Consider the following 15,311-nt stretch of genomic DNA (forward strand, 5'->3'; position numbering starts at 1 on the left):
CCCCCGCCGATGGAGAGATTACATTATCTCCCCCGCTCCCCTCTGATTGGACCCTCCCCACTCCCCTGCGGCGCTCTTCTGGAGAGCTGGACACTGCGATGAGCCACATATCTTCATCGCTGTTGCATGCTTTTATGCAGGCACCCTTCAGCTCGAAACCCCTCAGCTGAGGACATTGTTACATAAAAATGACAGTGTGAAGCCCTTTCCTTTATGACACTGCTGAGATTTCTGGGCAGCTGTGAGAGGGTAGCTATCATGCTCCTGATGACTTGGTTGAAATCCCTGAAGCATCATTTCCCTGAATTCTCAGCAGAACAATGCATCTGCTCTTTTTAGAAGGGCAACACCATTTCCTATTACTTTTTATCATGTGATGTGTGCCAGTAAATCAAAGGAGGATGAGCAGATAATTTGAATGTATTGAAAGCTTGGATCAGTAACATTGGAGAGTACGCTAGATTTATAAAACCAAAACAAAGATTGAACCACAAAAAAAAAGCCCAGTGTTGCGAAGTCTTTTCCAAAGAATGTAGCTATTAGCAGCAGTTGCATTGAGTTAGAGCATTTGATTTATTAACATCAACAACTATAACAAAAGTGTTTTCTAAAATACATGACCCACTCCAAGCTGTAATGGCATGGCTGCGTAGATTGTAACATGTTCTCACGACAGATCAGTTAATAATAACACTTAATACAACCACGCTAATAATAATTAGACTAGTATTCTCATAGAGACACAATTACATCCCACCTACACAGCAGAAGTCATCGCTTACCATTGACATATTGCGTGAAGGCGCCTCCTTGTCACGACTGCCAGCGAGCAAACAGCAGCGTGGGATCCTTTTTGTGTGCAACAAGCATTTTGTCCAAATGTCCTTTTGAGGCTACTGTATTTGTATTTCTTCCTTAGCGAACTACAGCGGCTGTTTTTAGTTACATCAACGTGTGAGCGAACAGGAGTTTCAACTGCTGCTCCGAGACTATTCTCGCAGGGCTAGCTGGTGAACCGCTGTCGCTGGTGGGTTAACCTGCTAGGCAGCCGGGTCAGTGCTAGCAAGACTCAATAGCAGACTTTGATGTCTGTAATCGGTGGAGCAGTAAGATTAAGCCAACAATGTCACCTATTCCATGTCTGATAAACGTTTATGAGACGATTAGGTGTCGTCCTCCACTTGAGGTCTTCAAACATGATGACCACTTATAGAACAACAAAATCGGACATGATCTTGTGGTCCAGCTCGAAGGATAAAGATTGCAACTGACACCACAACTCCCAAGTGTGTGAAGCATGACAGAGCGACTAACCACAGCTGCCGTCCAGGGCCGCTATAAATACCTCGCCGCACAGCAGCTGACTGCAAGACCGCAACATTAGCTTTTAAAGCGAAATTCCGCATGCCACGCTAGCGTACAGATTTGGCCAAAACGTAGCATGTCGTGTGCAAAGAAAAGCAAAATACCCAGTGTGCCAAAGAAAAATGCACCCAGATTTGGAAAGTATGCCTCGCACCAGTCTACCTCGCCTACTGTCTCTCACGAGGCAAACCGCTGCAATGGCACAGCCTACGGTCACAAATACAGTGGTCAAGAAGGACACGTTTTATACAACTTCCGTGTGGGAATGGCTTCCCACTGTTTTGTTTGCTGTACATGAAATAGTTTACGGTCTCCCATCATCGATTTCAAAAAGTTCACCGTGACTTGTAAGTATGAATCGTTAAAGGGCCGGTGGACCTTAACCATGCTGGTCTTGAGCAAAGGAGAATGTCAAAGCTCAATAAGTTGTATTTTCTTTAGCAAACGCAGTACGTACTGTACTGTATACTGCATATTGCGTTTCTAGTCTGTCGTAGACGGCAGTGAGTACAGCCTCAGTCTTTAAGTCTGGCTTATTGCCGGTGAATTATCCGTCTGGAGTCACTCCTAACTCTGATTGATTAGATGCTGCGGTAAAGAAGTGTCCTGAGTCAGTTTTTCTCCAAGAGAGAAACCACAAGTGGTCAAAGCTCCAGGAGCCGCATTGATTATTTCATGAATGAATCCCCTCCCCACATGTCGATGAGGATCTTTAATCCCTTCTGAAAACACTTTCAGAACACTTCCTTTTTAAAATGACATTTCTATGAGCAGTACACAACACTGGTCGTTTCCAGGGGAACCAAGGCCGTCAGATGGCGGCTTCTTCCTTGTTGAACTGCAGGGAATATTTTCTGTGTCATAATCCTTTCACCTGGGATGAAATATTAATGCATGCGCTGCACGTGTTTCCCTCCCTCACTGAACTCAGCAAGGCCAGTGATCGCTTTGATAAAATCCAGAAAGGTCCGAGTGCTCAGCTTTCGCAACAGTGAAGAGCAGTCATGTCGGATGCAACAAAGACTGCTTCGACCATAAATTGAATTAATTAAAGCGTGACCGATGCAGAAACCAGGCCAAGTGGTGCCGGCTATTTCAGACTATCAGTTCAAACTGTGCCACCGATGGGCAAGAAAAGTAACTTCTCAAGGAAATCTCTCGCTGCTGCCATTTTATTTTGACAGCTTATATATATACTGTGTGTGTGTGTGTGTGTGTGTGTGTGTGTGTGTGACCCGCAAAAGGTAAGGGTTTCAGTAACCAACGCATAGTTTCTGCTGAAGAGTGCAGAGTCGTCGAGTGCCCTTTAAATTACAGAAGCAACATTCTGCCTCTGATAACAAAATAAAATGCTTAGTTTATTTTTTTATAATTTAAAACGGTTCTTGTTAAAACCCAGAAAATGTTCCTTATATAAGTTATTTTTATTCTTTTACTAATGTACAAAATTATAATTTTCCTCTGACAACAAATTACTTAATCGTGTCCTAACACAACAGTAATCAATGCATGTTGTTAAAACTCAAAATGTTGTAATCTTAATAGATCTCTTTAAAGAGACACTGACACTAATGAGTAGAATATGTCATGATCAATATGAGGATAATATGCAGGAATGTTGATTATTGCAATAGTGATATTTCTTGCGATAAGTAAAAAGATATTAGAATTCGCTGAGTTCTGTTGCTTTCAGTATGCAGCTAAATAACTGTTGAATAAAAAGAAAATAAATTATTTACAACATTAATTTATTGATTATTTATTGGACATCGTTACATTTTAAAGCGTTGTTTTCAACTTATATTCTCTATTTAACGAACAAAAAAATCCCTGGGTGCAATATAAGTCTTTTACATTGTGACATAATTATACATTGTGCAGCCCTAATAAACATCCTATTATAACAAAATGAAATCTAGTCTATATTTGAAGCTAGTCACCTGCTTAATGTCGTTAAGCCAAAAGTAACTCCAAAAATAATGGGGAGACCTAAAAAAAGTAGAGAGAGGCTCACGACGAGCCATGAAGACAATGAACATTATGTGCAACGTTTTGAGTTCCTGGTCTCAAGTCAGGCTGAATGAGCAAAACCCCATAATGACGACACCGGCGCAAAATGGTAGTCTGCAAGTTTAAACTGCTATTTCTATTTCTTACCTTTTCTTATATGTACTTATGTGGTTGTGATTGATAGTTGTGGAACTGGTCCCAACAGCTCCCAGAGAACGTTGAATCGGTCTGTTTGAGTGAGTCAAAAGTGTGTGTGTGTGTGTGTGTGTGTGTGTGTGTGTGTGTGTGTGTGTGTGTGTGTGTGCAAAGAGTGTTTTACACGCCTACGTTTTTCACAGTAGGGGTGCTGTTTTCTTTTCTTTTTTCTCCCGTTCTTTCTCATTTTTAAAACAAAGACAAGAGACTTGTTGAAAACCCTCCGACTCCCCCAAGTCCACCCACTGGGTGTGCCGACAGTCAGCCAGGTGGGTTAAAATAAGGGTGGCAGCGTGTTGTTGTTTTTTTTGTCTCTGCACTTTCACACGAGGAACGTTTCTCCCAGGAATTGCCGCTCCGGTTTTCTATTTATGGTCTTTTTTTATAGTGAGCAACATCACGGGCGGGCATCAATCCAATTACAAGACTGCAGTTGGCAGATATAATAAAGCAGTCGGAGAGACGTAAGCACTGGATGACACAGCCTGCACATACTGTATATGGCATGAAGTGAAATCCTCAAATTACATGTTGTCACCGCTATAGACCATCCCTGTCCCACATGCAGTAATTAACGTTATGCAATGAGTTTTTTTTTTCCCTGCTGAGGGATCAAGCTGCAAGAACCCTCTAATTGAAATGTCAAAAGTCTCAAAGCCTCAGCACCCACTCTATGAAAAGTGGTTGTTTTTACCCTCCTTTCTAACCCCATGCCGAGTTAGGGTTAGATCCTCACGGTTTTAGGAGACGTGACACGTGTGGCGAGATTAGTTTGCTTGTCACCCACTGCTACGTTTCTCAGGCTGTAAATAAACCGGTACAGAAAGGTGTAAATGTTTTCTCCCTCGTCCAGCACGGACTCTGGCCTCCCAGCTGACTGGAAGAAGATTCACTACGCAAACAGAATCAGTCATTGTTTTTTTTAAATAGGTTACATCATCCGTGTTGGTGTACTTTGAGCGCCATCATGGCGTCCACGATTGTTTGCGTGAATTCGGGCGTCCACCTGAGGATACGTTTGAATCTCGTTCGGTGATTCCCTGTGAACATTTATTTTGGTCCACCTGTCTAGTTTACTAACCTCAACTACACTTTGTGACACATTCTCACACCAATGCGGTTCATGGCACTAAGCTTCAGACTATGGCGCTCTAGGTAACCCTCCGGCGTCCGCTTTGCACGTGTCAGTGACGGCGTGTCAATACGCGCTCATTGCATGCAAAAGGTCTTCGCGTAATAAACTTCCGGTTTAGGTTTAGCAACAAAACAACTTAGTTAGGTTAACTTTATCTCTATTAACAGATCTGGAGGCAACGAGAAAAGATTCTTTTCACGGGTCACGAGTCGTGACTAAATGAGCGTTGGCGCCAGACGCCAAAGGAGAACTGACCAAGCTGCGTCGGGAGTGAGAACAATAATTTTACCAATTAGCTTAGCATTTAAGACTGCTAAAATGCTAAGCTAAGACGGTAGAGATTTGTGAAGATAACTTACCTTAACGCCTGAGCATCTCACGCAGCCAGCGACATTATTTTAGAAAAGGAACACATGTGTTTTTCTTTAAAATTGTTACATTGTGGCGACGAGGTGCCTGAGTGCCGCCTCACAGGCAGGCATTAATTTAAAGCTCTGCTCGCGGAGGAGCCACTTGAGGATTCTCCGCGGTGAAAGTTCACGGCGCGTGTGCCGCAACCCCTACAGCGAGGTCATGCTATTTGAAGTCGCCTCCTCCGCGCCGGGCTCCCGGCGGGACGCTCGAGAGCCAGACACGGTCAGCCGCTTGATCTGTGAAAAACCTGCACCCCGAGGGCGACGCCTCGGAGACAGACGACTGAAGAATTGATTCTTGGTTTCATGTCTGAGTCTTTGAATGTGTCCCTCATTCATCTGTCATCAATAGCACAGCCAGCCTTTGAACACAGGTTTTTCTTTTTTTAAAGGGCAGTCGGAAAGGCTCTCGGGGTGATTTACTGTGCCTGAGTTCATAACTTGAAATTTAGCACTGTGGAGCGTTAGCGAGAAATATATATCCAAGCAGCATTTCCCAGCAAAGCCGCGTTCTTTCATGTTCATGTGAGCGAGTGAACAGCGGGAGGCATTTAGGTCAACGCTTAAACGCAACCAAGTCCTCAACCAAGTTACATAAACGTTGAGCTTCTTGTAGGCTACCACTAAAGAGGGTTCCTTTAATTATTCCTGGCAACTACCCCCCGTAACCCTCCTAAACTCCACATCCGAGCGCTGCTCTCATGTCCTCGGGCTCTGCCACCGAGGGGAAGGAGGCGGGATATTAGGGCACACCTCGGTAGGCAGGCTGCCCTCCCGGCCCGTGGCGCCTGACTCATCCCATTCTCCTCCACTTTCCACGAGCTGACATTCCCATCGGCACCTGCTCTTACGGGCAGCTCATTGCTTTGACATGCCGGGGAGCTCTCCGACAAACAAGGAACTTTTCTCTCTGACAAAGCGGAGTGGGCGAGCGCTTGTGTAGCGCAGAATCGCCGCAGGAGGCAGTGACTAAAGGGCCGGTAGGATTGTTTGGCCAAATAGGAACAGGCTGACTCACTCTAGCTTTTAAGGTATTCGGATTTAGTTGTGGGTTGTTGTTTTTTGTTGCACTTTATCCACAGCAACTAAATTGTCTGTTGTAAAACACATCTGATGCCTCTTTTGTGACTGTAAGAGTGTGGCCCATGTGATTCGCTTTTTGAACTGAGGCAATTGCTATTGACCTGAAATGTTTTCCGCTGCAGACCACACATCCGACTGCGGCTCTGCTCCATTTAGCACGCTCGTGTCTGTGGTGCCCCCCCACTCAGCCCACCCAGTGGTCCCAGTTACAGCTGAAGCTACACAGGAATGGAGGCTTATTATAGATTATCTACAGGGCCGTGGACAAAATGTCACGGCTTCTAAAATGTTTTCCATTATTCTGGACATCGTCGTTGAATGCCTGCTGACGCCGAGTCTGATGGGGTGCTCATATTTACCTGGAAGACACGGCCGCCCAGTGCACACTCAAACTACAACCCGACACCTTAGATATGACGCGAATGGAAGCTGAACTGGGAGAATGGGGAGACACCGCGCAGATGTGTCACAGAGCCGAGCTTCCTCCCCTGCAAATGATCTTTGGACACTTAGACCTGGTAGCAGACCCATAACAATGTTACCTGGACCACAACCAAGTGTTAACCTTAACCGCATCTTAACATTGGCATTGGACATAAATAATTATAATAAAAAGTCACTAGACACAATCTGTGGTTTTGGCAAATAGTCCAATATTTTAGTCAAGCAATAGTGTTGACGCATTAAATGGACCAGAATAAAAATAAATAAAAAAAATGCTGTGTTTTGGCCTAAGTGTTTTTGTGGCTTATAAGATTCCCCTTAATTATTCGGTCCACGGAAAAGTCATTCTAAAGCGTAGATGACGAAGTCACATTTATTCTTACTACATTTGGGAAGAGCAATAACTCCAGGTACAATTTTTAGACAATTTAAAGATGATGCTATAGTTTGCCCCGCTGTGAACCCCCACTCAAAAGCTGTCCGTCCACTTCAATAATGTGGAGGATGGAGAGGGGCCGGGGGGGTGGGGGGGTGTCCTGCTCCGAAAAAAAAGACACCGCGTTCCCAGCTAATGTCCCTTTCTCTGTCAGCACTTTCAGCTCCTGAGCTGGTCAGAACAACATCTGATCTCATTTTCTCTGCTGGTGTGAATCACATTTCCACCAACTCCCAACGGTTAGGAGTGTGAACACGTCGCGGTCCGACCCCTTTTCCCCCTCCGGTCGATTAGAAAAGTGGATTCTATTACAGCGATCGTGCCATCTTCTCAAGCGAGTCGTGACTTTATCTTTATTCAACCTCTGATTATTCAGGGAGCGGTTGTTTTGCTTCCATTAACACTTTGCAATCACGGCAGTGCTCCTCAACGCGTTACATCTGGATGGAGGGCAAAGATACTTTTTGTTTTAGACAGCTTGTGATTAAGTCTGGCAAATCGTGTTAGTTGAAAAAAAAAAAAAAACAGTTTCAAGTTGACTGTCAAACTGCACACAGATGGAACGTTTGTCATGCCTCCAATTTCATTCAGACATCATGAGAGAATCTGCGATATCCCCACCCCCAAAAAATGTGTTTCACTCTCATCCATTTTAATTAAATAGTTGTAGAAAAACATACCTTTGACTTAAATTGTGAATTCATTATATCTCTGTTTCGCTACTGAGAGCAGCTAAGCTAGTTAGCTTGAGCAGCTCCGCTGTTTTTCTCCTTCACTGCACAAGCAGCGTTGTTGATTTGTGCAGAATACCGTCATGTGTTACCAGGAGGTCAGTTCATCAAAACTATATATTACTATTTTTTTCATTTTCAGATGGCAACCGTGGAAAGAGCAGTGGTTTTAGTTTCAGCTAGGCTAGCTTACCAGCTAGCTTTACCTCGATATGGCTCTGTTGTTGTAGCATGGAGTCCAGTTACTGCGCTTTGGCGATACGTTTTTAAGCTAGTTGATGATGAAGCTACAAAAAGTCTGACTCAGGTCTATTTTGATACCACAGTTTAGAGATATAAACATTCTAAATCATCACTATCAGTTTTGTCCTTGTAACCCCAGATTTATCTTGGAAGGTCATGTGAGGAGTCCTGAAGTCCAAGTGGTGACCACCAAACAAACCCACCCTATCGAGTGGAACACGTGGGCAGCCCACACAGATACACAGCGCTGGCGTCAGCAGCCTCGTCTCCGTTTGTTTTCGTTTCACTCGTGACCACAATGGCGCGTCACGATTGATAGATAGATAGATAGATAGATGGATAGATAGATATACACTAATTTGTTTGTAGCAGCAAGCAGTTAGTGCTGCAATGACGATTTGGAGCTTTTTAAACGTGAATATATTTTGGTTTTTTTGCTCTTCTCTATGTTATGTCTTCAAATATATGACTGGTTTGGACACAGAAAAGGCGTTTTAAAAAACTGAAATTGAATTTTTTGTCTGACATTAAGGCTACAGACAAAGATAATAACCACCAGACAGGTGATGAAAATGATCAATTTAGGGTGGAGCCATTGAATGTTCAGGTTATCATTCTTCTTATGTTAGTTTTCTCTGAAACCACCTTTAATTAAATCACCTCCAGCACTGCACGTGCATGATACAGATTGATACCTAGGGGGGAAAGTGAGTTTAAATGGGTTTTCCTTCTCCTCAATCCTGCAAATACTTTTTATCATAAAGCTGTCCTACCACAATACTGCACAACTCCCCTTTGCTGCGGTTTGTGTGTGCGTGCTCGTGCGCGCAGGGAATCTCCTTCTCAGTCCCTCCCCTTCACATGAGTACTGTGCATGTGGTAAAAAAAAAAAGAGAAAAGAAAAAAAGAGGAGGAGGAGTAGGCAGGCTGTGCTGCCTGCAGTAGTCGCTCCGCTCAGCGCTCAGCATCATCCACATCGCCGCCGGGACTACAACCGCCTGAACCGAGCCGGTCCTTATTTATTTATTTTTTTAGGGAAAGTTTCTCCCCTTATTTTTTTGTTCTGGCTCTGTCGCGTGACACTAAGTGCGCAGCCTGGGCCCCTTCATTTCCCCCATGTGGAGTCTAAAATGTTACAATAGAACAAGCCGTGTTTTGGACCCAAGGTGGCACGCAGTATTTGCGTTCTGGATGTCGGCGCTCGGCGCACCGGCTCAAGCATCCACAGAGCCAGCAGTAGTGGAGGAGGAGGTGCTGGTGGAGAAGAGATCGCAAAAGACTTTGGTGCCAAGCAAGCAACCCCAAAGGGGGCAAAGATGGTCCAGAACGTAATCCTGGTGTTTTTCCGCAGGAGGCTGAGCCAGAGGCCGGCGGTGGAGGAGCTGGAGAGTCGGAACATCTTGAAGCGTAAGTTGAAGTCGTCATGATTGTGTCTCTCTCTCTCTCTCTCTCTCTCTCTCTCTCTCTCTCTCTCTCTCTCTCTCTCTCTCTCTCTTTCTCTCTCTTGTGGTGTGGCGTTCGTCCACTTTCATGTGGAGAAAAAAAAAGTTGGTCCCGAAGTTGATTTGAGGTCAGGTGGACCTCCCTGGTTTTTAGGCTTTCATGTTAAAAAAAAAATCTATAGTTGAGCTTTAATACCTCTATTAGACTCATTGTGATGTGACTGAAGGGGCATTTCAAAATAAGACGTTCACACCACGTGTTATTACTGTTTTAAAATTATGATTAGTAAATGATGATTATGTAAATAAATAAATATGATTAAGTAAATAAATAATAATTAGCTAACTATTATGTTTGTTTTTTTTACTTATTCAATTGTTGGATGACAGAAGCTTCTCAAATGTGATAGTTGATCTGCTTTGTTCTGTGTGTGGGACGAAACAAGTCAAATTTAATTTTGGCTTTGGAAAACAGTTTTTTTTAGGGGGGGGGGCACTATGAATAAATTAAGAAAATAAACAGCAGATTATTGTAATCAAACGGTAATCTCTTTTAAACTAAAACTGCATATTTGCTAGTATAATTTTTAAATATCGACTATTATCATGAAGACATTTTTGTCCCAGCAAATATATTTGTAAACCATGAATCCCGGCAAAGTGAATGTGATCCAGAGAGACGAGGAAGCTAGATGAACGCTGAAGTCTGAGTCGCGTGCTCATGCATCCTCCCCCCTCGGCTGATTTGAACTCACATTTGGACCTTTGAAATACCTCGAGCCCCTCGGTGAAGCGACGTGTGCGTGTGTGTGTGCGTGTGTGTGTGCGTGTGTGTGTGTGTGTGTGTGTGTGTGTGCAGATCGCAGCAAACTGTGAAACCCGTGCGTACAGACTTGATTGCGAAGCGGTGAGGAATGCAGTCCCGCAGTCTCCCCGGTTGAGACGGGCCACCTGTGCGCTCGGAGCAGCTGTCGTCCTCGTCGCTGACCACCCGTCTCGCCCCCCGCGGGAACGTGTGTTCAAGCGCAACACATTTGCTCGACCCGGTCTCCGAAACCGCACACGAAAATCCTTACAGTCAAAATGCACTTATTAAATGTTCCTGTTGTGCCCAAAGAGTAAAAAAGAGAAGAAAGAGAGAGTCAAAATAAATGAAGTGACATCTAGTGTATCTGATGAAGATGAATCCTACTTAGGGGACTCTAATCCGCCCGCCGTCTCGCTCTCTAACTCACTTTCGGCACTGATCCGCAGTGGAAGTGAGCCCGCGTCCTCTGAGCAGTATTGATCCCGCGCATTAGGCTCCATTAGACTTCATCACCTGTCAGAGGCCTGGTAGTCACTTATCATTTGCAACCATGACTGAGCATCGCCCCAAAACAAAAAAGAACTAAATATTTAGTGGAATTATAGTTCATGTAAATGAATGCTTTTGATCTGCTTTTTAGATTTTTTTTCTTTTCTTTTGTGTCAACAGAAAGAAATGACCAGACGGAGCAAGAGGAGAGGAGGGAAATCAAACAGCGGCTGAACAGAAAGGTAGGCGGCTGCAGTGACCTGACAGTTTGCTTAAATAAAAATAAAAATCCCACATTTGGGCGATTTGAACGCGCCGATTAACCCGGCGAGGGCTGACACGTTCTCCTCCTTCTCCAGCTGAACCAGCGGCCGACGGTGGACGAGCTGCGGGACAGAAAGATCCTCATCCGCTTCAGCGACTACGTGGAAGTGGCCAAAGCTCAGGACTATGACAGGCGGGCGGACAAGCCCTGGACCCGGCTGTCAGCCGCTGACAAGGTAATTAAAACAAGCGGGACAGCAGCGCTGGCCTCTCGGAGGATGGAAGAGGTGCAACGTTTGTGTTCAGCGCCTCTCCAGGGTTTCCGCCGGTCTTGAAAAGTCTTAAAATGTTCAGAGGTTCCTTGTAGAGGCATTAGAAAGTATTAAAGACACAGAAATGTAGTTTTCAGAAATGTTTTTTTAAGGAGGCAACTAGAGTACAGTCGCTAGGAAGTGTCACTGAAGCACCTGAATGACGTTCCACTAATCTGGGTTCAGGTCGAATTCATTTAGTTTAGTTGATTGATAGGAATTATTGTTTCATCCTGCCTAGAAGTACTGCAGAAAAAAAGGTGGTATTATTCTATTAATAAACAATTTTAGGCCATTTCATCACACGTCATGAAATAGGAAGTAAGCTGCACTCTTTGTGCAGAAACCCCGTCCCTCACGATTCATATTTCTAATATAACCCTCCTGGTTACTTTGACGTTTGCAGTACTTGACATCATCATCATCATCATCATTTTCTTTGACACAGTGAAGCTTGCATGATCTGCACCATCTGCAGATGTTTTCTCTGTTTAAAAAACAACACGCCTGAGCGACCGCGTGGAGGAGGGACACACCTGGGCCCACGCTTCGTGTTTACGTTTTGTTTTTGTTTTTTTGTTCCCCGCAGGCGGCGATACGAAAGGAGCTGAACGAGTTCAAGAGCAACGAGATGGAAGTTCACACTTCGAGCAAGCACCTGACGAGGTCAGTTTGAGCCGACATTTCTGCAAAGATCAAGCGATTTGATTTTCGTCGGTCACATAAGTGTCTAATAGAATCAGTCATTTTGGACAATCTCTGCAGGCCGCTTTATCGAGCGGATGATGTTCCGGCAGAGTCAGTGTGACATTGTGCAAAGACCCAAAAGTGCATTATCCGCCAGTGAGCGCACGCCCCGCAGTGCACGGGGCTTACATTTAGCTGAAAAAGCAGGCCCCTGGAGATGAGAGTTTCACCCTTTTGTACCACCTCTCCACGATAATGAATGTTCGTATATATTTTTAGCTTACGTTTTGCTTGTGTCAAGATTCTCTATTAATAAAAAAAGAAAAATCCTGATTTGGAGGAGAAGCCATTGGCTGCTTTTAAACGCACTGACCGCCGGACTATTTATAGGCCTTTTGATTGATGAAATCTCGGTGTGTGAATATTTTAGCCCGCGCTCACACTTTCCCTCTCCCCTTTTCCCCTTTTGCAGGTTCCACCGGCCGTAGCAAGGTTTTCTTCTGTGAAGAGTTGCCGATATATATCTGGTCCTGTCAGCGAAGGCCTTTTTGCACGGAGTCTTCCGGCGCCCCGGCCCACAGTCAGTGGGCGCTCTGGTACTTGTGTCCAGCGAAACCTTGGAGGCTATGTCTCTGGAAAAAGGGGAGTCGACGGGTAGACGCATGCAGCGAGCTCCACTTCTGCTCGGAGGAGCCTCTCCTCCACCAGCCTCACACCTCGTCAGAGGACCAGGGCGGAGGAGTCAAGGTCACGTGTTCGCCATCGACGAGACTTTTATTTTGTAAAAAAGACTCTTTTGAAAGACTTTTTTTCTTTTTCTTCGATGCCACGGGAGGAGGACGTGGGGGGGTGCATGTGACCGAGTCGACCAATCCCCGCTCCAGAATCAGAACCACCCCCCCACCCTGTGTCTGAGTCTCACCAATTCAGTTGATGCGTTTCATATCGACGGTGTAAACAGAAACCTTGTCTGTGTAAAAGACAGTATTCCCTTTGTAAGCACTATTTATTGTCTGCACAATACAGGTTTTCAATTTGTAACAAACTTTGTCTCGCCTTTGGTGTTTTTTTCCTTTAGCACATGTCGACACCACGGCAGAAGTGTGCGCTATTCTGTAATCACAAAAGGTCAGATTTAGGGGCGATAACCGCTGACTAAGCATCCTACGTGGGCTGTAATCCGCTCAGATTTATCCCAGCGTTTTAGTGCCTTAGTAAGCGTATAATGGCATTGTAGTGAGGGTCACCTCCGATCAAGCGGCAATTAGTTTACAAGGGAAAGGCTGGTGACCCGTTTCTTCTCTGAGGAATGAGGACGGGCATCATTTGTGTGGGGCATCGAGCAGGCGGGCGAGGTAAAATCCCCTTAGGAAAACAAGTCCACCTGGCTGACTTTCTCCCAATTGGAAGCCAGATGTTGATCCGTTTGCACGGCTGCATGTTACCGGCAGAGGAACCGGAATGAAAGAAACGAGTCATTAGTTCTGTACTGCGGGTGCATTTGAGGCCGTTGAAAAGCCTCTTTCAGACGGTAGAAACCTCTTAACTGATATTAAATGTGTGTGTGTGGAAGGGGGCGTGTTCAGATTGGCAGTGTAGGTTTTTGCTTCTTTTCGTACGTCAACATGCAACACTAAGTGAGTCACAGCTTCCGTCCCGGCATGGTGGAGGAACAGATGGCGGCTGCAGTTGCCGCTCGCCGTCAACGAAAACCAGCATCTACTGGCCCCAGAACAGCCCCGGTTACCTGTGGGGCTGCGTGGGAGGAACGAGGGAATGCTCTCACGGGAGGGGGGAAGATATCCTGACTTCCGGGTGTCCCTCAGATAAGTGGGGGGCCCAACGGTAAACACATACACACACTGAACATATGTTCTGCTGTTTTTTTGCCAACTGGAAGCGAGATGAGCTTGTGGTTCATAACCAGGCTTTGGAGTATAAATCACGTCACGTATTGGACAGCTTTTTACGTTTATTTAACAACACACAACGTCACTGTCAATGTGTTCCTAATGACTTCAGAGCGTTGTGTTCTGCTTTAATAAATGCTTAAACCCCTTTTTTACTTTTAAATACCAACGTCTTGTGGTTCTGGAGCATCAAATTCTACCCAAGTATCTTATTATAAGATGAAGCTATTTTTCTATTTGATTGTTTTCCAGGTGTTACACACTACCAGGGGGTTGAGGGCCAGGAGAGGGGCGCAACATCTATTATTATTCTTTCTTCAGATCACAATTACATAACTAACAATGTTCTGAGAAGAGATAAGTTAACATTTTGTCATGTCAGTTGTTGCTCACAGTGGGCAGTAGGCATATTCATGTTAAATATAACTATGTTAAATATGTCACTGTGATGATGTTTAACAATATGCTGCTCCTGCAAATGTAATATTCACATGATGAAATCAGTCGTGCACTCGAGACTAACTGCACAAATAGTTATTCTATTCCAAAATGACTCAGGCCATAATGGTGTTTTAAAGATAGTAACTCATAATCATAACAATGATGCATCAGTTTTTTCACATTTCTATCCCGGCCAGACCCTCGGAGAAAAACGTCACAATAGAGCGACACGATGCCTCCTAATAGGGTGGCCTCTTGCATAACAGCAAGCACAAGACGAGCCTGCCCCGAATAAAGGTGTTTGTCTGTTGTTTGATTTTTAAACTGAAAACAAAAACACATTCAAGTTGCATGCAGCTCATATAGCGAGAGGTGTAGAGACAAACGGCGGGGAAATGTCACTTGACCTTACTTACTCAACCACATCCAGAGTTGATGTGAAAAACGTTTGCTGTAGATTTTGAATGCAGGTATTTCACTCGTAGTGGAGTATATTTGATTTCTTTGCACGGCTGCTGTTACTTGAGTATATGAAGTGGAATTTAATGTTAACACATCTTGACGTTCACTGTATTTATAGAACAATTTAAGCAATGGGGCCATCTAGTGTCTCATGACTGCTGGTGCTGCTGCAGAGGAGCATTTAAATCACCAGTGTTCTCTTACATTTTTAACAAATCATGGGAACTTGTGGTAAAATGTATTTTTAAGGAGTTGGACATAAAAATGTAAATCTTCTTTTTTTTTTTTTAAAAATTGAAGAAATTTTTTTTTTAAATACTGTCAGGGCCTGTCTTACTATTATTACAGAGGGAAACAAATCAGTAATTTAATAATAATAATAATAGTACATAAGTTTAGTTGTATTTAAAGAGCTGTCTACCAGTTTAAGTATTTTTTTATC

The 15,311-nt window shown here is 44.3% G+C and overlaps 1 protein-coding gene across 1 annotated transcript in view; it reads left to right on the forward strand.

The window, feature by feature from the left end:
* Nucleotides 1-13,050, forward strand: part of phactr3b (phosphatase and actin regulator 3b) — a gene marked incomplete at its 5' end in the record, with an annotated part of 41,143 nt that extends 28,093 nt beyond the window's left edge. The window contains 5 exons of the mRNA XM_079217796.1: nucleotides 9,407-9,462; nucleotides 10,975-11,036; nucleotides 11,154-11,294; nucleotides 11,959-12,035; nucleotides 12,529-13,050. Coding sequence (XP_079073922.1) covers nucleotides 9,407-9,462; nucleotides 10,975-11,036; nucleotides 11,154-11,294; nucleotides 11,959-12,035; nucleotides 12,529-12,544 — 352 coding nt within the window. The 3' untranslated portion in view covers nucleotides 12,545-13,050. The remainder of the gene's footprint in view (nucleotides 1-9,406; nucleotides 9,463-10,974; nucleotides 11,037-11,153; nucleotides 11,295-11,958; nucleotides 12,036-12,528) is intronic.
* Nucleotides 13,051-15,311: the final 2,261 nt, after the last annotated feature.

Source organism: Taurulus bubalis, assembly GCF_910589615.1.
Source record: "Taurulus bubalis genome assembly, chromosome: 5".
Lineage (NCBI taxonomy): Eukaryota > Metazoa > Chordata > Actinopteri > Perciformes > Cottidae > Taurulus > Taurulus bubalis.